We start from the raw sequence: 22533 nt of genomic DNA on the forward strand, positions 1-22533 counted from the left end.
CGCGTGACACTAAAACTGCAATTTGGACCTTCAGTCCGTTGTTCCTCACTGAAGTCCACTATATGGAGAAAATAGTTTTCTGGGTTCTTCATAGCACCATGTTTTCTACAGGGCTATAGAATAAAAAGTTCTTTGTGGAACTTGAAAAGTTTCTTCTTTGACATTAGACTGTAAAGCCCTTTTTTGGTTATAAATGCAATCTTTGTTTTTAAATGAATACTGCACATTCATCTAAAACATTTCTTCCGTGATTCAGGGTCTTTTCTGGGCTATAGATATGATTTCTCCAGTGTACGGTTCTCTGCACACAGCGCTGGGCTTTCCAACCTAAAAAATAAAGTATGCTTACCTACAGTTCAAACCGCACACAAAGGCCAGATTTCTTATGAAATGTTAGGGCAGTCTTAAAGCATGACTTACCTTTTCCCGCTGATTAATTCTCTTATACACAAATTCAGCGAAGGGTTTGCGTGGGATGTATTGTCCCTCGCCCGGCTTTGTGAAGAGTTGCCCGTTTTCATAAACCACCTTCCCTCTGGAGATCGTGACCACAGGAAGCCCGTGACACAGCATTCCCTCAAAGATGTTATAGTCCACAGCCTGGTGGTGAGTCTTTGCTGAAATCACCCTAAAAACAACACAAATTTATGCACAAATCAAACAAAAGACATTACAGGACATTAATAAGTATGAGATGACTTACTGATTTACATTTATACCATTATAAAACATCAGCAGAGGAACATCTGAGTCCATTGACAGTGTGTGAAGTGACAAATATAATGTTCTCCCCCCTATATCTGCTGTTCTCCATATTCAGCTTTTTTAGCATGCTGTATCAGCATCGTTCAAATGAGGTCCGTGTGGCCATCTGTCTCCAGAACTGAGACAAACTAGCTAGCAAAATCAAGTTTTCAAATGAAAATGACAGCTATTGGCTTAAAAAAAATAATAATTTAGGAAGACAGCAAGTTATCAATTATCATTGTGCAAGGGATATTAATTTTCTACGGTGTTAAACTCGACTAAGAATTTGTCTGTGTAGAAGTTTCCATTAATTGATTTATTATGAATAAAAATAAAAACTGCATACCTTATATACTATGCTTTTTTATGGTTGCATCTATTATAATGCTGTGTAAGACAATAAATATTTAAAAAAAAATTAAAATTATGAATGCTACTGTCCTAAAATTGAGGGTAAGGGTTGTACTGCTTGAAATATATTGCCTAAAATATTGCAAACTCATTTCTTATATTCTGACAGCTTATCTTTCACTGTTTTTTGTTTTTCTTTTAAGTTGGAATGTGGTAATTAAATATTTATGTTGCTTGCAAAAAACAAACAAAAAACCATAGAAATCGCATACTTCCCTTCTATATAGCAGGCGAGAAACAGTAGAAGTATGTCCAAATTCAGAGTAGGCAAATAGTCCCCAGATGACCTACTACCGACTGAGATTCTGAAGTGTGCATACGATGGACATTTTACTATCCATGAGGCCATGAGAAAGGATTTATGAATAGATCTATGATTTATGAACGAATGATTCGCTGGTAGGTCAACATGGCGAATCCATCCATTACATTCATACTACACACATTCATACATAGAACATACTATTTTAGTGGTAGCGAAGTTCAAAATAAGTACCTACTCAAGAGAGTGCAATTTTGGACACAACCATAGACTCCTTGCTTTGTAAAATGCTGATAAATGCACACGTGACCATTCATTAGATTGCTGCTACAGAACTATGATAAAGCTGATGTAATTTTTTCAGAGGTAAAATACTTTGTCACAGGTTCATTTTCTCGAAAACTATGAACAATGTCTGTGTGGCACTATGAATAATTCCCTTATTTGTTTTGAGTGTCCTGTCTACTCCTAACACTGACCAATAGCGTGAGTTGGGGGCTGGACTTGTCGGTTTGTTCAATCAATGGCTGACGAGGGGCGTGTTCAGAAAACTGTTTTGAAAACAATGCTTATTTTTGCAATTTTGAAGTTAGAAATTACCTCTATTTACACTGGCAAATTAATTGTTTATTGTATTAATATTAACAAATATTAAAAAAAAAAAAATTAACACTGTGGCTTTTAACAAAGCTCTGCTTTACGGAGCCCCTAAAGAGACATGGTGAAGAATGCTTTAGCGTTCTCTCCCAAATATTTTGCATTTCCCCTAGAAACTTTTGCGTTCGCTCTCAAAATGTTGTGCGTTCCCCTGTGAAACTTTGTGTTCACTCACAAAGAACAAACGTTTTTGTGAGGGAATGCAGTTTCTCGGGGGAATGCAAAAGTAATTTATCGAGAAAACGCAAAAGTATTGACTTATTATTCAACCATGTCCCCTGCTTTACAGATTTGATATCTGATAATGCTTTTGCTTTCTAAAGGTTTTGCGAGCAAATGCAAAGATTCTCAGGAGAACAGCAACATTTTGCGAGTGCACGCAAAGTTTTTTTGGGTGAACGCAAAACATTTATGAGAGAACACAAAAGCGTTGCCAAATAATTTTCCCTCCTATCTCATATTTTTTTCCACCATAATGTTTCCTGCTTTGCAGAGCTCATATATGGACATGGTGAAGAAAAAACATGAAAATGTATTTGTTAAAGGATTAGTTCACTTTCAAATAAAATCTTCCTGATAATTTACTCACCCTCATGTCATCCAAGATGTTCATGTCTTTCTTTCTTCAGTCGAAAATAAATTAAGGTTTTTGATGAAAACATTCCAGGATTTTTCTCCTTATAGTGGACTTCAATGGCCTCTAAACGGTTGAAGGTCAAAATTACAGTTTCAGTGCAGCGTCAAAGGGCTTTAAAAGATACCAGACGAGGAATAAGAGTCTTATTTAGCGAAACGATCAGCCATTTTCTTTAAAAATACAACTGCATATGCTTTATAAACAACTTCAACTTACGGAATAAATGCGGCGCCAGTTCCGTTTTTTCCATAAATTGAATAGGGAAGGCATAGGACATACAGCTTAATCTTTTTGAAGAATACGGAAAGCATAAGCACTCGTAAGGCGATCATTTGTGTTTATAAAGCATATACAGTTGTATTTTTGTAGAAAATGACCAATCGTTTCACTAGATAAGACCCTTATTCCTCGTCTGGGATCGTTTAAAGCGCTTTGAAGCTGCACTGAAACTGTAATTTTGACCTTCAACCGTCTGGTGCCCATTGACTGGGCCGCATTAATGCACGGGCTTACCTGGGCTTAAGCCCAGGGCCCCGGGCTGAGGGAGGGCCCCGGTGATGGCGGAAAAAATATAACCGCATTTTATAATGTGATGACTGTCCCTTTAACATCGCTTTGATTTGAATACATGTGCTGTTCTGCGCGTGAAGTTCATTATGACGCGCCGCGTCTAGCAGCAAGCAACTATCAGTGTCTGGACAACGCGGACAGACCCAGTGGCGCTGCTTGTGTGCGTACACAACGCGTTTTTGCTTTGAAAAACGCGAGACGCGGGCAGTGGAATGGGGGAAACCGCAAGGTCTCGAGACGCTTTTTAAAACTTTTTTTTAACTTAGCTGAACTGATTCATGGCTTTAGAACGCCATGTTATGCATCAAGACGCGAGCGCAACGGTTCTGCACGTCCTTCTAGCGCATGTTTACACAGAAAAACAAAGAAAAAGTAGCGCAGAAAAGAGCGTTCTGTGTGAACAGCCCCAAAGAAGACAATGTGTTCGAATTTTAAAGACGTGGTGCGGCGCTACGCTTATCGACCGATGTGCGACCCTTCACTCACTGAACCCTGTCGTTAGTAGTCCAATAAAAATACAAATCATAGCCTACAAAAATACAGTTTCTGAAAACGTTCAATGAGGTAAAATGTTGAAATGTTGAAATTAACAATGAACAATACTTTTATTAACCTTACCATCTGTAATCTGAATCTTATTATAAAGTCTTACCATTTCATATAAATCCATGAAAACATAAATCCATAAAACAGCCATGCATAAAGATGACCATCTTTAAATATCTACACAAAGGCCACATTGACATTAGACACACATTGTATGTATGAATACATTATTTGCTTCCATTTTAGAACACTGATTATTATTTAAATAAGATTTATTGTATTACAGTGATGATAAAAGAGAACTGAAATCAAATGCATTTCTGATTTGTTTATATATGTCTGCTGCATGACAATACAGTTTGCTTTCTCATGACACTAGTTTTAATTATGCAACTTTGCTGCGTAACTAATCGATAAAAGCGATCAGCTGGATATAATCTAATGCAAATACTAATGGTAGGCTACTAATGGTAACAATCATGACATTAAACATTTGGGTCGAACTTGCGTGTGTTTTTGTCTTGTGTTTTAAAGATCAAAGTGCAAGATAAAAAAGTAATTTTTGCCTTAAAGAATGAATTGATTCTGAACTGCCAAAATGAGTCTTCAGCAATTCCAGTCTCACTTTCTATTACAAACCTACATAACAATGTAAAAATTTGCGTAATGGCAGCCGGTTGCTCGTGAACAACATCTATTTTGACCCGCCTTCAAAAAGCTGAGACTGGAAGACTGAGACTTCAAAAAGCTGAGACTGGAAGAGTTTGGTTTGTGTTGTTGACATGTTGACATGACATCTCTACGGTGTAAAAGCAAATCCACTTTGCATGCACTTCCAAAAGACAAGGACTCACGCTGGAATTGAAATGGTAAAACTGGCGCCTTTGTTACTGTTCGAATCTGCGTCTCATTTCAGAGGCTGCGTCCTCCGGAGTTCACATTTGAAGGCTGCATACATCATTAAGGATGTCTTATTTAAGAAAATTAACCATAATAAAATTGATGCTTATTCCTCGTGAGGTGCAAAATGCTGTTTTTTCTTTCTTTCAACGGTTGTTTTTCTTAAATGAGCTGGTGTCAATGACGTATGCAGCCTTCAAACGCGACCTCTGGAGGATGCAGCCTTCGAAATGAGTAGCCTGTACAAATAGTTCAGACAATGTGCCAATATGAAGTTAATGCAGTGATATTTATATTTTATAACAGACCTATAGATTCGGATGTTTTGGTAATGGCATTTATTCATGCAAAATAAAAGGCTGATAACGTGCACTTTGTGATTAAGAAGATTGAGTGAATGTAGGCAGGGGTTAAATTGGGATTTGTTATGTGGGGGGGCTCTGTGGTTTCAGGCTTTCGAGGGGTGCATGTGTATGCAAATACTACAAAATCGTATCATTTGACAAACTGTAAAATATAACAAGTTGAGAGAGCCCTCTGCTATGAACAATAAAATGCTGATCAAAATCATTCTATAGATGCTGGTATTGTGAAAGCTACATCTGATGACAATAAAATATTTCTGTAGGCCTGTGCCTTTGTGTCAGTATCAAATATAAGAGTGATGCTACCATTAAAGGACAGAATATAAATACAAAATACAGTGCTTGACATTAAGCCTGGTTTTGTGCTTGTCCTTTGGACAACTAAATTGGTCATTTACTTGTCAGAGTAAAAAAGTAGCTTGTCTGGAAAAAAAATATTTACTATTAGGCTATTCAAATCTTTTATTTCATATTCTTACATTTGATAAATTAAAATAGTAAGACACTATAGGGCTGTTACCAAATTAAATAATTTACACTGAAAAAGTACAACTGCGTTCAATAATATTATGAGATTCTTTAAATATTTTTGAATATACAAATAAATGTTGGTGGGAAATTTATACTTTTAAACATGAACTTTATCAAGTGACCGTTGCTACAATAGAACAAAAACAGGCATATTGCATCTAAAACGTAAGTGATTGATATTAACTACTTTTTTATTGAACTGTTGTATGAAATTAGTGTCAATTTCAATCGAGGTGATATTCAGGAATTCAGCACTTTCGGTCGTGTGATGCTTAACTTTATCATATGTCGTAAATAGCAAGCTAAATTTGAATTTAATTGAATTTTTATTGCAACATGATAACTGAGTTTCTTTGTGTGAGCAGAGCTCATTTGTTTATTTGAATTCTCCTCAAGAGGTTACGTGATCCTCAACAGCGCAATATCACCGCCAGTACATCCTATCAGTCGCCACTTAAGCTAGATTAATCATTCTCGCGTTTTGGTTGTTATTGATATTTTAATCAAGCTACTTATCTGGTCAGGCAAGTAAAATTCTCTTTCACTTCAAAAAATCCACTTGTCCCGCAGTCCCGGACAAGCGTATGTCGAGCCCTCGTAAGCCTATGTGCCGGGCCTCAGCCCAATTTAACCCCTGAATATAGGTAATAGTGCTGGTGGATGAAGGGCCCCCTCAAGAGGTAAAGCCCAGGGGCCCCTTGTAGTCTTAATGCGGCCCTGCCCATTGAAGTCAACTATAAGGAGAATAATCCTGGAATGTTTTCATCAAAAACCTTAATTTCTTTTCGACTGAAGAAAGACAGACATGAACATCTTGGATGACATGGGGGTGAGTAAATTATCAGGAAAAATTTATTTGAAAGTGAACTAATCCTTTAATGCTTTTGCGTTCTCTCGCAAATGTTTTGTGTTCCCCAGAGAAACTTTGCGTTTGCTCGCAAAGAACACAAAAGTTTTTGCGAAGGAACAAAGGATTTGCGAGCGAATGCAAAAGTTTCTCGAGCGGAACGCAAAACATTTGCGAGAGAAAGCAAAAGCATTGACTTATTATCTTTCCTCCCATCTCATATTTTTTTCCACCACCATGCCCCCTGCTTCGGATTGTGCCTATGAATAACTCTTACCTGCGGCAAAATCATAATGCTTGGCCTCTCTTGGCTTATTGCTTTATCTTGATAATTAACTGATGGATGGATAATTACGGAATCTCACAGCTGAATTAACTGTCAGTACAATAAACTGTGAGGCACAATATGGAAGGCCTTTAAATCTAAACATAAAATGCAAATATTGTGGTTAAATGTCTTGCTTTCCATAATTTTCTGCTAAGAACATACATCCAGTTGACCCTAATTGTCTAATATAGACCAGGACACGTCACCAGTCTTGTTAGCGAGTCTTACACAAGAGCTCAGCTCTGATTAATGCAGCGCTGCTGTGCGCTAAATTTCAGCACATTTGTCCTCGCTGCTTAACTCACATCAGCGGTTGGTTATTTGCCTAGAGGGAGCTAGCCCAGATTCACGGGGAAAAGGAGCCGCAACGTGGCCCAATTACGTAAGACCCAGGGCCGTCTGCTGTTTCCGTCCTCTCCTGTCATGCGTGAACTTTATAAACGACCTGTTTGAGCAGGAAGAACGCTTCACGTACTTCCATTTATGGTCACGTCTTTACAGCCAATCCGATTCGTCATGGCAACATCTGCAGTATGTCGAGCACCTATAGATCCTCACATGAACCTACATTCATGAATTTCACAGCGCTTTATAGCTCTTAAAGCGAACTTGCCAAAACCATTTTATGGTTAATCTCACAAATTACCCTCACAATTACTCTCACAAATGTGACTACCCTCCAAAAAAATGTGAGGTATATGGAATACATTTCTGAAATAAGGCAAGTACAAGGCTCATTTCAGCTGAATAACAAAAACAGCAATTAAAGTCATGTACAATACAAGGCTCAACAACATTCAATTACAAATAAATTCAAGCAGTCATGAAATGAAGATATGTAAAAGCTGAAGCCCATGAAATGAGAAAACTGTATTTTGAATTATAAGATCAAGACATAATGGCACATTATTGTGAAACACTGAGGCATTGCTTTTGGGATTTTCATGTCAAGTATGCAAAATGGTTTTGATTTCTTTAACGATGAAGTGTAAATGTGTCAGAATTGCAACAATAACATGTCGTATTGTTACATTTTATGAGTGCTGCTTGCGTGTGCAAAAAGTAGCTTAACACTATGATGACGACTGATGTTGTGACTGGTTGCCATGGTGTTGTTATGTGGTCGCTAGGGTGTTGAGGATGGTTTCTAAGAGATTGCGTACAGGTAAATAAGCCCACCCCCAGTCTCTGTTCTGTTCTGTAAATATGGCTTTTTCAATAAGTCTATGGAACATTTTCTCCTGTTTATTAATCCACCTGGTGGAAACTAAGTTTGATCAGTTAGAAAACGTTTAAAAAAAAAAAGTGAAAGCACACATCTCCTCTAAAAGCTGTAGAATTTGAGATATAATTTGCGACCCAGTACTTACAGTATAGGCTTAGTGGTTTGTTCAAATGCCTAACCCTAAGTAATTCTGACCTATTTCACTAGTAAATTCAATTTATTTCAAGTACATTTTCTATTCACATTGGCCAGTGTCTGTTAGGAATGTCTGCACAATGAAGCATGGCTCATTATTCATTAGAGCATGTAAACGAGGTCACATGTAGTTTTCTAGGCTGCTATGAGTTACCTGGTGGCCTTTGGGTCCCATATGACCAGATCTGCATCAGAGCCTTTAGCAATTCTCCCTTTTCGAGGATAAAGGTTGAAGATTTTTGCTGCGTTAGTACTGGTGACAGCTACAAACCGGTTTTCATCCATTTTTCCGCTGTGCTGGGGAAAATAAAACATAAATTGTGTTATTTTTGTAACCGCTTCACCTCACGTCAAAGAATGAGAAAGCCAAAGGCCAGTGCTGCACTGAGACTAGATAGATAGATAGATAGATAGATAGGACTGTAAAACTCAATAAGTTCAGAATACTCAAAACATTTAAGTAAACTAACATTTTAAGTTAACTAAAGCATGCATATTATTTTCCTGCAAGTATCTATGAAAGTAAAATGTTTCAGTAAATAAGCAAGTCTTCCTATTATAGAAATGTGAGAATGAAGGAATCATTGCTATCAGAGGCACTGACCACTCCCTTCTCCCATATAACAGACATCCTGTCTTCAACGCCATTGACTCCGTTTGGGATTCTAGTAAAGTCGTCTTTACCAAGGGCCTTCTGGCACACAGAGAATGTGCAGTTATCCGTTCCTGTTACGCTTAGATCGTCACTGTAAGATAATGCACATTATCATAATGCACTATCATCATGTCATGCAAGTTTGGAAGTAGATGTTAAGTGAATAAAGAGATCATGGAAGTTCCCACATACTTGGCCAGCAGATCCATCAGATATCCAGGGGTGCTGGGGTCTGGTCTCAAGGGTGGGCCCATGACAAAACCAGCAGCATGAGCCCAATTCTTATGCCAATAGTGAGTGCCATCTGTGCCCAGTCCAGCCGCAATAGGCTCTCCAAATACCACTCGACCTGACGAGAAACAATCAGTGTGATAAAGGATCAGTTTTGAGTGTTTGATAAAACATTGGAAATGTAAAAATCAAACAAAAACAGTTTAAAGGTGTCAGCTCACCTTAGTCTAAATGTAAATGTAATAAAATCAACATTAAAATTGTGTTAATTCATCAAAGTGTATCACATTTTCCACAAAAATATTAAGTAGCACTGAAAACACTGAACTGTTTTCTACGGAAGAGGATTAGGGCCAAGCAATAATAAAAAAATAAAACCATCTCGAGATTAAAGTTGTTCAATTTCAAGAAAAATCTTGTTAAATTTCGAGAAAAAAGTCGAAATAAAGTGTTGAGAATAAACTCATTAAATTACGAGAAAAAACTTGTTAAATTTCGAGAAAAAAAGTCTAGATAAAATGTTGAGAATAAAGTCATTAAATTACGAGAAAAAAGTTGTTAAATTACGAGAACAAATTCGTTAAATTATGAGAAAAATGTCATTAAATTTCGAGGAAAAAAGTCGAGATAAAATGTTGAGAATAAACTCATTAAATTATGAGAATAAAGTCATTACGAGAAAAAAGTCGTTAAATTACGAGAACAAATTCGTTAAATTATGAGAAAAATGTCATAAAATTTCGAGGAAAAAAGTCGAGATAAAATGTTGAGAATAAACTCATTAAATTATGAGAATAAAGTCATTACGAGAAAAAAGTCGTTAAATTACGAGAACAAATTCGTTAAATTATGAGAAAAATGTCATTAAATTTCGAGGAAAAAAGTCGAGATAAAATGTTGAGAATAAACTCATTAAATTATGAGAAAAAAGTCGTTAAATTATGAGAACTAATTCGTTAAATTATGAGAAAAATGTCATTAAATTTCGAGAAAAAAAGTCGAGATAAAATGTTGAGAATAAACTCATTAAATTATGAGAATAAAGTCATTAAATTATGAGAAAAAAGTCGTTAAATTATGAGAACAAATTCGTAATTTAACGAATTTGTTCTCATAATTTAACGAATTTGTTCTCATAATTTAATGACTTTATTCTCTACATTTTATCTCGACTTTTTTCTCAAAATTTAACAACATTTTTCTCATAATTTAACGACTTTTTTCTCGTAATTTAATGAGTTTATTCTCAACATTTTATCTCGACTTTTTTCTCAAAATTTAACGAGTTTTTTCTTGAAATTTAACAACTTTAATCTCGAGATGGTTATTTTTTTATTATTGCTTGGCCCTAATCCTCTTCCGTAGTTTTCAACATTGATATAAATAGAAATGTTTCTTGAGTACCAAATCAGCATATTAGAATGATTTCTGAAGGATCATGTGACACTGAAGACTGGAGTGATGGCTACTGAATATTCAGCTTTGCCAACACAAGAAAAAATTACATTTTAAAATGTATTAAGTAGAAAACACTTATTTTATACTGTAATAATATTTCACTAATTTTACTAATCCTAATATACTTATCAAATAAATTTAGCCCTGGTCAGCACACTTTTTCAAAAACGTTAAAGTCGTTTCAAAGGAGAAGCAAGGTATTACTATTACTTTTTTTTTTCTTTCTTTTTTTTGGAATAGCATACACCAATAAATTCTTCACAATAAGACCAGGAACATTTATTAAAAAAGGAAACAGTCAGTTTTGATGTCATATTGGCTGTAAAGTTTCCAGATTGCTCTGATCTGGTGGAGCAGTCACACAATCAGCTTCATGATTTGCACCACAAAATTCATGAAAAACCTCAAATCCAGACTTGTATGCTTTTAAAACTTTTCTGCTGTGAATAATAATCTTGTCTTGTCTTATCCCAGCTCACTCACCATTTCTGCGTGCATTAGCCACCACCTTCGCTGCAGATTTGCTCATGACGTGCACCACGTAGAGCGGGCAGTTGGCGGCATGGGCGATGGTAATGGCGCGCTGTGTGGCCTCCGCCTCCACTTCCTCCGGACGACACATCTCATGGCCCTCAGGACCCGTGATGCCCAGAGAGAGCATACGCTTAGCACCCTGTGTGAGCACACACACAAATCAGCATTCACAGAAAGGGACTATTTAAAATCAGATCTCTACAGTATGTGCTCTGCGAGACAAGCATCGACTGTGTCTCAGCACGCTACATCAGCATGAAATTCTTCAGATTTAGCATCTATAATATATAGCTTTCTATTACAACTAACTATATTAGCATTTCTGAAGGAAACAGTAGTGCTTGCAAAGCAGGAAAAGTATAGCAAAACAGATATTTATATTTTCCGAAGGAAACAGGAGTGGCGCTTGCCTAGCAAAACTCACTGCCACAATCCTAAGGTTTTGTAGATGGTTTCTAGGGCTTTTAAATGTTTATAAGGCCATTCTTGTAACGTCTTGTTTGGAGGCTGTTTTTTTTTTTTTTTTTTGAGTACTTTATTTATAGGTATTTATGACATAGTATACAAAGAAAACCAACAAAAATTAACATAACATTCTACAATACTTCCCACTTCCCATTTCCCATTGCGCGGCTTAACTATAAGAACACAGCTAACAGTACAAAGACATCCGACATTCAGCACAACAGATGTGTAGCAGCACTGTGCATTTACAAGGTATAAAGTACATATATTATAAAAAGGTATAGCAATAATAAAAATAATTAATAAAATAAATAAAGAACAACTCAATAACTGAAAGAACTCAATGACCTTATACCTGCCTCAAACTGCCCAGTTTTCCAAGGTTGTGACTAACGTGAAAGGTTTTAAAACAAAAAGTAACGTATCATCAGAAAAATAAATAAATAAAAAATAATAATAGTAATAATAATATAAAAAAAATAAAAAAAATCATAAAATCACCTCACAAACAAATATAAGAGAAAAGAATAATATAAAATCTGTAGGTGCACATGTGGTCAAGTGTTTAAGAGAGCCCTCCCTCTGAAAATTGCAAATCATCAAAATATACTAAGAAAGGTGACCATGTTTCAAAAAACTTGCTTTTAGAACCTCGAACAGTGAATTTGATTTTTTCCAGCTGGATATAATACATTACATCTTTAACCCATCTGCTATGTGTTGGGGGCTCAGGTTTTTTCCAATGAAGGAGAATTAAGCGTCTTGCCAACAGTGTGGTAAAGGCGATTACCTTATATATTCTTTCCTTAAGCACAATATTTTCAGGACTAGTACCAAAGACAGCTAGCAGGGGGTCAGGGTCAATAGAGACACCATACATTTCACTAAAAGACTTAAAAATATCTTTCCAAAACCCCTCCAGTTTTGGGCACGACCAAAACATACGGGCTGTTGTGGCTGGTGAGAGTTGACATCTGTTACATGCAGGACTAATAGTAGGATAGATCCTAGCTAATTTTGAATTTGTGAAATGCAACCTATGAAGTATTTTAAATTGGATGAGGGCATGTCTGGCACAGGATGATGATGAATGTACTTTATCTAAAATACCACTCCACTCTATATCAGTAAAGTCTCTACCAAGGTCAAGTTGCCAAGAGTTTTTAACAAAATCTGTGCTATGTGGAGGCTTTTTTATAGATTTTATTTGGTATGTTTGTGTCATTTCGTTTCTCTCTCTCTCTCTCTGTCACACTCTCTTGGTGCTGTTTGGAATGTAAAACCCACTAATAGGTTAATTAATGTGCATAGGGATAATTAATGAAGGCAGGTGTTACAGGTAACTAAGAGACTTTTACCAAAAAAGAGTTTGTTAATTTCTGGGAAAGGGGAAAGAGAAAAGAGAGATTGGCTGCATCCAAAATAATATATACTGCTATATATACAACATATACTGCTTAATATACATAATTCCCTACTATATAGTAGGCAGAAACCAATATGTGACAAGAGTAGTATGTCCAAATTCACAGTATTCATAGGCAAAAAGTACCTGGATGACCTACTACTTCTAGCTAAATTCTGAAGTGTGCATCCGATGGACACTTTACTATCCCATGAGGCCACAAGAGAGGATTTATGAATGGCAGTGAAGTGACGCAACTGACCCTGGTAGGTCACGTGATAATGACAACATGGCGAATGAAGTATGTCCAGATTACTTTCATACTGCACACATTCATACTATATAGACCATACTTTTTAGTGGTCACAAAGTACTTATTCCAAATAAATACCTACTCAAGAGAGTATTGCTGTGTCCAAAATCAAATATTTCCCTACTATATAGTATGCGAAAAACAGTATGCCAACCGAGTAGTATGTCCGAATGCATAGTATTTGAAAAACAGAAGGCAAAAAGTCCCCAGATGACCTACTACTTCCGAAAAGGTTCTGAAGTACACATTCAGTGGACAAATTACTATCCCATGAGGCCACAGGAAAGGATTTTTGACCAAGCAGCACTTGACTACCATAGTATTATTTTTTTTTTCCTACTATGATAGTCAATGAGGGGTAAGATCTGCTTGGATACAAACAGTCTTCCAAATATCTTCCTTTGAGTACAGCAGAACAAAGAATGTTATACAGGTTTGGAACAACTTGAGGGTGAGTAAATGATGAAAGAATTTTCATTTTTGGGTTAACTATCCCTTTAAGAAATCCAGAACCTGAAGGAGAGCTGTCTGTCTTTAGAGTTCTGAGTAAGAGATGTGTTTTATCCTTTGACAAGTCTGGTCTTGATCAGTTCTATCCTACCTGAGGCACCAATTTATTTTACACCTCCTCTCCCCCTACACAAGTTATGCTCTAGTATTTATGAAACTATAAATACAGCCACCCTTCATTAAACCTCAGTCATGTATTTGGTGCCCTCCAGTGGAATCACATTTCACACATTTCTTGGGATTTACTATAAGAATGTCAGGATGGCAAATGTATTTGAGTTAAAGTAAACATTATCATTATGATTTGCCTAAATTTGTATTTTTAAAGGCATATTATAATAAACTCCTCCATTGAACTCTGACCACTCTAACACCAACATGACACATCTGGTTCTTTCTTAGGCTTTTTGCTGCATTGGGCAATCGACAGTCTAAAAATGAATGCTGTCAGTATGAGTTAAAAATAGCTAGTTATTATTAGCGTCTTAACACAATAATCACATGGAAAAACCATTTGTAACAGTTTTTAACAGAACATTTGAACTTTTGACCAGCATATAACATGTAAAAATGCCATTTCATGTTAGTTTAAAGGCACAGGCCAGTTCTTGTGCAACATGACCTGTTTGTTTAGAGCTTGATCAGCTTTACGTTTAAAGAATGATTTACAAAAAACACCCGCACATCAGTTTACTCATGGTGAAGTTTAACTCAGAGACCATTGAGGTAAAAAAAAATCCCTTCACAGGCCCAGGCTGATGCACAAAGATCATTAATTTTCTATCATTTCCATGATAGAGTCCTGAATTTGAATGTTTGCAAACAAGATGCAGACTTGTAATTTGAAGATATAGGCCTAAATATAAATTCAGAATACTTCTCACCTCTGCAATAAGGTCTCCATTCTCTGCATGGACTTGAGCTATTGCTCCGATTTCTTTACACTGTGAGAATACAGCATAGAGCTCATGGTCACGCAGCATGAAGACATCTTTGTACGCCATGAACATCTTAAAAGAGTTGACACCTTTTTCACGAACAAGAGTCTCCATTTCCTTCTTGACCTAAAGAAAGTCCCATATTTATATGTTAGTGTTCATCTAGATAGATAGATAGATAGATCTATCATATCTTTTTAAAAATGGATTTGTCAAATGTTCTTCTGTTACAGTTTTTTATAGTATAGACAAATGACATATAGTGCAACTTTCATAACATTCACATATAAATATTATATAATACTATATTTCATTTACATTTAATCATTTTGCAGACGCTCTTATCCAAAGTGACTTACAAATGAGAACAATAGAAGCAATCAAACCAACAATAGGGCAACAATATGTAAGTGCTGTAACTATTCTCAGTTAGTCTAGCACAGTATAAGCAAGTTTTTTTTGGTAGTAGCCATACAGTGTCATCCCACCAGGTTACAGCCATATGAAGGGAGTAATCGCAGCAGACTTTGGGGTCAGCTGTTCTTCTCCACCGCTCATAGGCTTCCAAGAGTGAACACCCCTTCTGTGGGATGACAAAGTCCAGGATCATGGTGGTGCCTCCTGCGACTGCGGCCTGTGGACACACATTATTATGTAGGGATGTAAATCAACATCAACACGTTTCTGGAACACGTTGTTACAAATTAACTCTGGTTTTGTCCAAATGACTTTTGAGTGATAACCTTTTACCCTTACCTTTTATCCTCTTTATATGAAATTGTGTTGTTTAGTTTATGACTGATCAGATTATTCTGGGATATTTTCCATCTTTTTCCTCCTTGAGTGTGAGCTACATATTTTCACTGGCTATATGAAAGCCTGTATCAAATATGATATAAAACACATATGCAAACTTTTTTTCCTTTTATATTTTGTCTAAAGGTTCAAAATTAATAATTCATGCATCAGATGACCTTCAATTGATTGTTCTGTTCTGTAAGACATCTGAGTGACTATATCAGTATAAAGTAGGTGAAATTAAATGAATAGATGCCATTATGTTCTGTTACAAGAGCACTGAGCTGATTTGCATTGCAAAATGTGCGAGAATACTGTAAATTTACAGAAATGAGGGGGAAACGGAAGGAAAAATTAGTAATGCATTTGAGTAGGTAGATTAGAGTTTTAAATATACAAACTTCAATAATGGATTTCCCCAAATGACAAGTTAGCATTACATCAGTTAGTATCATCAGACTATAATGTCATCAGTGGGGCTTCAGACAGTGAATAAAAAAGTATATCTCATTTAAGTTTAACTATCTACAACTTTTGCCTCGATAAACTCCTAATTACTGCTTATTAATAGTTAGTAAGGTATTGTTTGGGTATAGAATATGGTCATGCAGAATAAGGCATTAATATGTGCTTTATAAGTAGGCTACTGGTACAGCCAATATCCTAGTAAAGTGTTATCTTAAATGTGTTGATGAATTCGAATAATCGAATCAATTGCAACGAATCATTCACAAATTAAGATGACTTATTCAAATGACTCTTCTTTAGGAACAATAATGGATGCACACATATCTGATGAGTTGTATTTACCTTGGTACCTGTCTGAAAGTCATCCACAGCTGTGGTGCCCATGAACGACAGCTCCATGTGTGTGTGCGTGTCTATTCCACCCGGCAGCACGAGTCTGTCTGTGGCATCAATGACCCGCGTGCCAGCTGCTACCTGCAGATCTGAGCCAACTGCACTGATAACTCCATCTTCAATATACACGTCTGCCATCACAGAGAAGTCCTCATTTACCACCTTCCCTCCTTTAATCAAGGTTGGCATATTTTCTATTGACTAAATAACTAATGCACAAACGCGTAAAAAGAGTTCTAATTATGTTCTATAGATGAATTTGTTGCTTCGGCACACAAGCACAATCTCTAGAAGCATTAATCGGTGTGTCTATCAACGTTGAATTAGAAGTGAGGTCTGTGGAAGCTCTCTGTCTCTCTCTTCTCTAGGTGTTTTTTTAAACCTCACGCCCATTTCATTGCGAAACATGCCCGACCGACCTGTCCAGCCTGTTTCTGACAGGATGAGCATAATTTATCTGAGCTCGTTTAAATGAACAGGTTCAAAATCGATTCATCACTCAAAGTGTTCCCAGAACCCACCATTTTCTAACTTCCACAAACTTTTATCCTGTTAAATATATGCATAGCCTATATAATCATGTTCTCTTTATCATAATCTCTATGTTCAACAAAATGTGTCAGGATATCTTATAAACTTTAAACGTACAACTCGTCTTGCTGCGTTTAAATTATAATTTAAAAAGACTAGAATTATCATTCATTTTTATATAACCTATATATTCTGTACATTTATGAGTCTTTAAAGTAGGCTATCTTTATCATTTTTTTTATTTATTTCTTAAAATAATATTTTTATTATATTTTTTATCATAAATAAAATGTTTCAGTAGGCCTACATCCAATAGACACGTGATTTAGATTCGATGATTACGCTGCCTTCACGTGTCTCGGAATTATCGTAAATACGAGTTTCCTAGGTAAAAATCGCACATAAACGGCCTCCCATTTCGAAACTTAAGCTCGTAATCACGACTTCAGAAGTGGGAATTATCAAATTTCCGATAGCACGTGAAGGCAGCATATGACCCGTTCAACAAAATGGTAACCTTTCTAAAAGTAGATATCAAAAAAAAAAAAAAAAAAAGAAGAAGAAGAAGAAGAAGAAGCAATTATTGATAATAAGCCTTTGCGAAAATAAACAGTTAAAGTGTCTTTTCAAGTTCAAGTTTATTTATATAGCACCATTAAAACAGCAGCAGCCGAACAATGTGCTTTACAACATCAGATAAAATAAGTGCAAGCAAAAACAATTAAATAATAATGTCACAAATAAAATGTCACATATAAAATTGAGACAATTTGACCAACAAAATAGCAAAAGGAAATCAAAACACCAACAGAAGTCAAAATACAAAAATAAACCTTCAAGGGACATTAAAAGCAATGTAAAAATAATAAGTTTTAAGCAAAGAATTATCATTTGTAATGTCGGAGCAGATCTAATATTAACTGGCTCCTGTTCCAGAGTTTAGGGCTCTGGGAACAGCGAGCAATCTAAGACTACTAGATCGAAGAGCTCGGGAAGGTTGTAAAGATAAAAGTTCAGATAAATATGAGGGGGCTGAGTTATTTAGGGACTTAAAAACAAAAACTAGAATTTTAAACTCTACTCTAAACCGCAAAGGAAGCCAATGCAAACGAAGAAGAATCAAGAAGAAACGCTGTAATCTTTTGTGCTGTAGTCTACATGTTGAAAAAATAAAATTTGTTTATACAGGTGCTGGTCATATAATTAGAATATCATCAAAAAGTTGATTTATTTCACTAATTCCATTCAAAAAGTGAAACTTGTATATTATATTCATTCATTACACACAGACTGATATATTTCAAATGTTTATTTCTTTTAATTTTGATGATTATAACTGACAACTAAGGAAAATCCCAAATTCAGTATCTCAGAAAATTTGAATATTACTTAAGACCAATACAAAGAAAGGATTTTTAGAAATCTTGGCCTATTGAAAAGTATGAACATGAAAGTATGAGCATGTGCAGCACTCAATACTTAGTTGGGGCTCCTTTTGCCTGAATTACTGCAGCAATGCGGCGTGACATGGAGTCGATCAGTCTGTGGCACTGCTCAGGTGTTATGAGAGCCCAGGTTGCTCTGATAGTGGCCTTCAGCTCTTCTGCATTGTAGGGTCTGACATATCACATCTTCCTCTTCACAATACCGCAATGATTTTCTATGGGGTTAAGGTCAGGCGAGTTTGCTGGCCAATTAAGAACAGGGATACCATGGTCCTTAAACCAGGTACTGGTAGCTTTGGCACTGTGTGCAGGTGCCAAGTCCTGTTGGAAAATGAAATAAAGTTGGTCAGTAGCAGGAAGCATGAAGTGCTCTAAAACTTCCTGGTATATGGCTGTGTTGACCTTGGACCTCAGAAAACACAGTGGACCAACACCAGCAGATGACATGGCACCCCAAACCATCACTGACTGTAGAAACTTTACACTGGACCTCAAGCAACGTGGATTGTGTGCCTCTCCTCTCTTCCTCCAGACTCTGGGACCCTGATTTCCAAAGGAAATGCAAAATTTACTTTCGTCAGAGAACATAACTTTGGACCACTCAGCAGCAGTCCAGTCCTTTTTGTCTTTAGCCACATCTGACACTGCCTGTTGTTCAAGAGTGGCTTGACACAAGGAATGCGACAGCTGAAACCCATGTCTTGCATACGTCTGTGCGTAGTGGTTCTTGAAGCACTGACTCCAGCTGCAGTCCACACTTTGTGAATCTCCCCCACATTTTTTAATGGGTTTTGTTTCACAATCCTCTCCAGGGTGCAGTTATCCCTATTGCTTGTACACTTTTTTCTACCACATCTTTTCCTTCCCTTCGCCTCTCTATTAATGTGCTTGGACACAGAGCTCTGTGAACAGCCAGCCTCTTTTGCAATGACCTTTTGTGTCTTGCCCTCCTTGTGCAAGGTGTCAATGGTCGTCTTTTGGACAACTGTCAAGTCAGCAGTCTTCCTCATGATTGTGTAGCCTACAGAACTAGACTGAGAGACCATTTAAAGGCCTTTGCAGGTGTTTTGAGTTAATTAGCTGATTAGAGTGTGGCACCAGGTGTCTTCAATATTGAACCTTTTCAAAATATTCTAATTTTCTGAGATACTGAATTTGGGATTTTCCTTAGTTGTCAGTTCTAATCATCGAAAATAAAAGAAATAAACATTTGAAATATATTAGTCTGTGTGTAATGAATGAATATAATATACAAGTTTCACTTTTTGAATGGAATTAGCGAAATAAATGATGATATTTGACCTAATTATATGACCAGCACATGTAAATGTCCTCCATTTATAGTCGTGATTAACCCTTCCCCCGCAGAGTGGCGCCATTTTCCCATATTTGTGTGTGGTCTGAAATGTAGCCTGCAAGTGGGATGAACTTGAACCCTAAATTAACCTACTGCCCCAGGTAGACATATCTTGATCTTGATATTTGCATGCTGAAATACAAATATCATCACATTAGAATCATTTTAAGAGATATGCAAAATTTGGAACAATGATCATCAGTGAATATGTTTCTGGTTCAGTGTTATTGACATGATCTGCAATGTGCTATGCATCTTCGAAACAATAAAGTACTTGATTCGACATGCTGTTTTGAAAGGCAAATTTGGCTCGATCTTCGCTGCAGGTTCAGATCATTAAACAACATTGTCTCAAGCATCCAAATGGGACATAAATCAAAATTTGAATTTGCATAAAAGTTCAAAAGCACAGATAAGACCCTTATCTAATAGAGAGTCTCTGTGTAGGTGAAGTGATGTACTGATGTTGGAGTCATGATAACCTGACATGACCAGTCCTTAAGAGATACTGACCGATCTCCATTTGAATATGCATTGTTTTGAGTAAGAATATGCATCTAATTTGAGTTGCAAAAGTCTTAAATTTGCCTTATTTCAGCCTAATTATGCTACTGCCTACTTGGCTCACCTTGGAACAGATAGTTCAAAAACCACACCTCTGTAAATCAGGTGCATAATGATTTCACACTGATACTGTGTCGTTCTTCAGATGTTCCAGCCATGAGACTGTACATCACTCTGGGTCTCATCGCTGTTTCTTTCTCTGCAGGTATGCGCAGTTGCATGTGTGTTATTTTTATGATTATTCCTTGATTAAATTATTACATATCTGTATTGATGAACAAATCCTAATTTAATTAAATTAAATATGCTTCTTTGTAATGCTGATACATGAAACAAATGTCATTTTATTTGTGTTTCATGACATTCTCTTTATCTTTCAGTTTTTGCACTGAGATGCCACCAGTGCAAATACAAATACAATTCATCTGAAGAATGCAGGCAAAATCTAACAAAATGTCCTCTTCAGTGTGGCTCTATCACCATTTACAACAGTAAGCATTGCATGATTATAAACATTATTAAAGAGGTTTATTAGTCAATCTTCATAAAGTTTTTTAATGGTCTTTTCAGATGGCAGTACATTAGATAGAAGTGAGAAGAACTGCACTGATCCTGCCGTGTGTGTTACTGATGCCATACATTTTGGACAAAACAAAATGACTTTTAATCCCCAATGCTGTGACACAGACCTCTGCAACACTGAAGAGGCACCAGGTATATGAAAAAAGTTTTACAATTTTACAATGGTGGAATTTCATATTTTAGTGTATTAATTTAAAGAGAAAAATGAAAATTCTGTCATCATTTACTTGTATGAATTTCTTTGTTCTGCTGAACACAAAAGAAGATATTTTGAAGAATGTGCATAACCAAACAGTTGATGATTCCATAGTATTTTTTCCATACTATGGAAGTCAATGGGATCCATCCATTGTTTGGTTACCCATACTGATGACAGAATGTTCATTTTTTTGGGTGAACTATCCCATTAAAAGCAGTGATAAGTCTCAATTCACTTCTGTTTTGATAAGTCTCTACTTTGCATTAACTACTACTCTTATTCATTTTTTCATATCATAATGTATATAGCATTGCTGCGATATTTCAATGGGATGATGTGTTACACCTGTGACATGTTCAATAAAGACTGCTCAAAAATTGTGACATGTTCAGGTGACCAGAACAAGTGCTTCAGTTCAAAAGGTGATTACATTCTCCACACAAAATCTATGATGTTCTGCATGAACAGAATTGTTGCTTTTAAATACGAATGACAGTCCTCTTGTTTAGTGTTTCCCCTCATGACAATCTCCTTTTTTTCCAGTTAACATAATTGACATGAAAACAAAAGGATGTGCAAGTGATACTTTATGTGAGAACAATCTATTAAATACCCTGGGGTCTATATCTGGCACTTACAAATGCTGCGAGGGAATCCTGTGTAACAGCGGTCAGAGCTTGAAAAAAAGTCTCTTTCCGCTGCTGGTGCCACTTCTCTCCCTTCTTTTCCTCTGAGATGTGTCCTGTTTTTGGTTCTCTGGACTTTTTGTGCTTTATCAACATACAGTAAGACATATGAAGTATGTAGCTACATAATCATGAATCATGTTGGTGCCACTTCTCTTTTGTGTTCTGGTTTTGGTAGTGTTGTAGTTCTCGAGACCGGTCTTAAGACCATTTTTTTGAAGGTCTTGGTCTAAGACTAAAAGGACTCAGGATTTTATTTCAAGACCGGTCAAGACCACAACTGCAGGGATGTGGCTAAATTGCCATTGCATTGTCTGATTTCTTTGTTAACATCATTAATTTGACTGGATGTAAAACTTCCCGCTTCAAATGCAATCAATAACTTATTTCTAATTTCATTTATTTTGTTACTGTTGTGCCGGGTCAGAAATCAACAAGGGATTGTGCCAAAAATGTCACCAAAATTAATAAAAATGGCCACAAAATTCAAGATATGATTGCAAAAAAGTACTTGTATAAGATCTTGATATTTATATTATAACATATGATATAATTAAGCAATATCACAAGAAAGAGTGCTGTTTTCACAAATATGAGCACAATTGCAAACGTGATATTGATTTTGTTTTTTTTGTTTTTTACAAATGTTCAATAAACAAAATTTTATTTTTAAAACATTAATCTTAACATCATTTATGCATTTGTAATTGTACCAATTGTTCCACCTATGCAGTGTAAAGATGAACTTTGTTGTTAGTGATTTCAATTGATTGGTAACAG

At 36.2% G+C, this 22533-nt stretch overlaps 2 protein-coding genes across 2 annotated transcripts; one reads left to right on the forward strand and one right to left on the reverse strand.

Annotated features, from left to right (window-relative positions):
• Positions 1–211: 211 nt before the first annotated feature.
• Positions 212–16763, reverse strand: dpys (dihydropyrimidinase). Its single transcript, XM_048153147.1, has 9 exons — positions 16339–16763; positions 15206–15364; positions 14677–14856; positions 11049–11238; positions 9069–9225; positions 8826–8967; positions 8376–8518; positions 421–628; positions 212–327 (listed from the first exon to the last, which is right to left on the reverse strand). The coding sequence occupies exons 1-9, from the start codon at positions 16576–16578 to the stop codon at positions 253–255; spliced, it is 1494 nt and encodes a 497-aa protein (XP_048009104.1). The 5' UTR covers positions 16579–16763; the 3' UTR covers positions 212–252.
• A 2884-nt stretch (positions 16764–19647) lies between these two features.
• On the forward strand, positions 19648–22243 carry LOC125243609 (ly6/PLAUR domain-containing protein 8-like). The gene is made up of 5 exons (XM_048153384.1): positions 19648–20491; positions 20667–20777; positions 20857–21000; positions 21376–21489; positions 21611–22243. Exons 1-5 carry the CDS (start codon positions 20443–20445, stop codon positions 21799–21801), a joined length of 609 nt encoding a protein of 202 aa, XP_048009341.1. The 5' UTR covers positions 19648–20442; the 3' UTR covers positions 21802–22243.
• Positions 22244–22533: the final 290 nt, after the last annotated feature.

The sequence above is a fragment of the Megalobrama amblycephala genome, linkage group LG13 (genome assembly GCF_018812025.1).
Source record: "Megalobrama amblycephala isolate DHTTF-2021 linkage group LG13, ASM1881202v1, whole genome shotgun sequence".
Classification (NCBI taxonomy): domain Eukaryota; kingdom Metazoa; phylum Chordata; class Actinopteri; order Cypriniformes; family Xenocyprididae; genus Megalobrama; species Megalobrama amblycephala.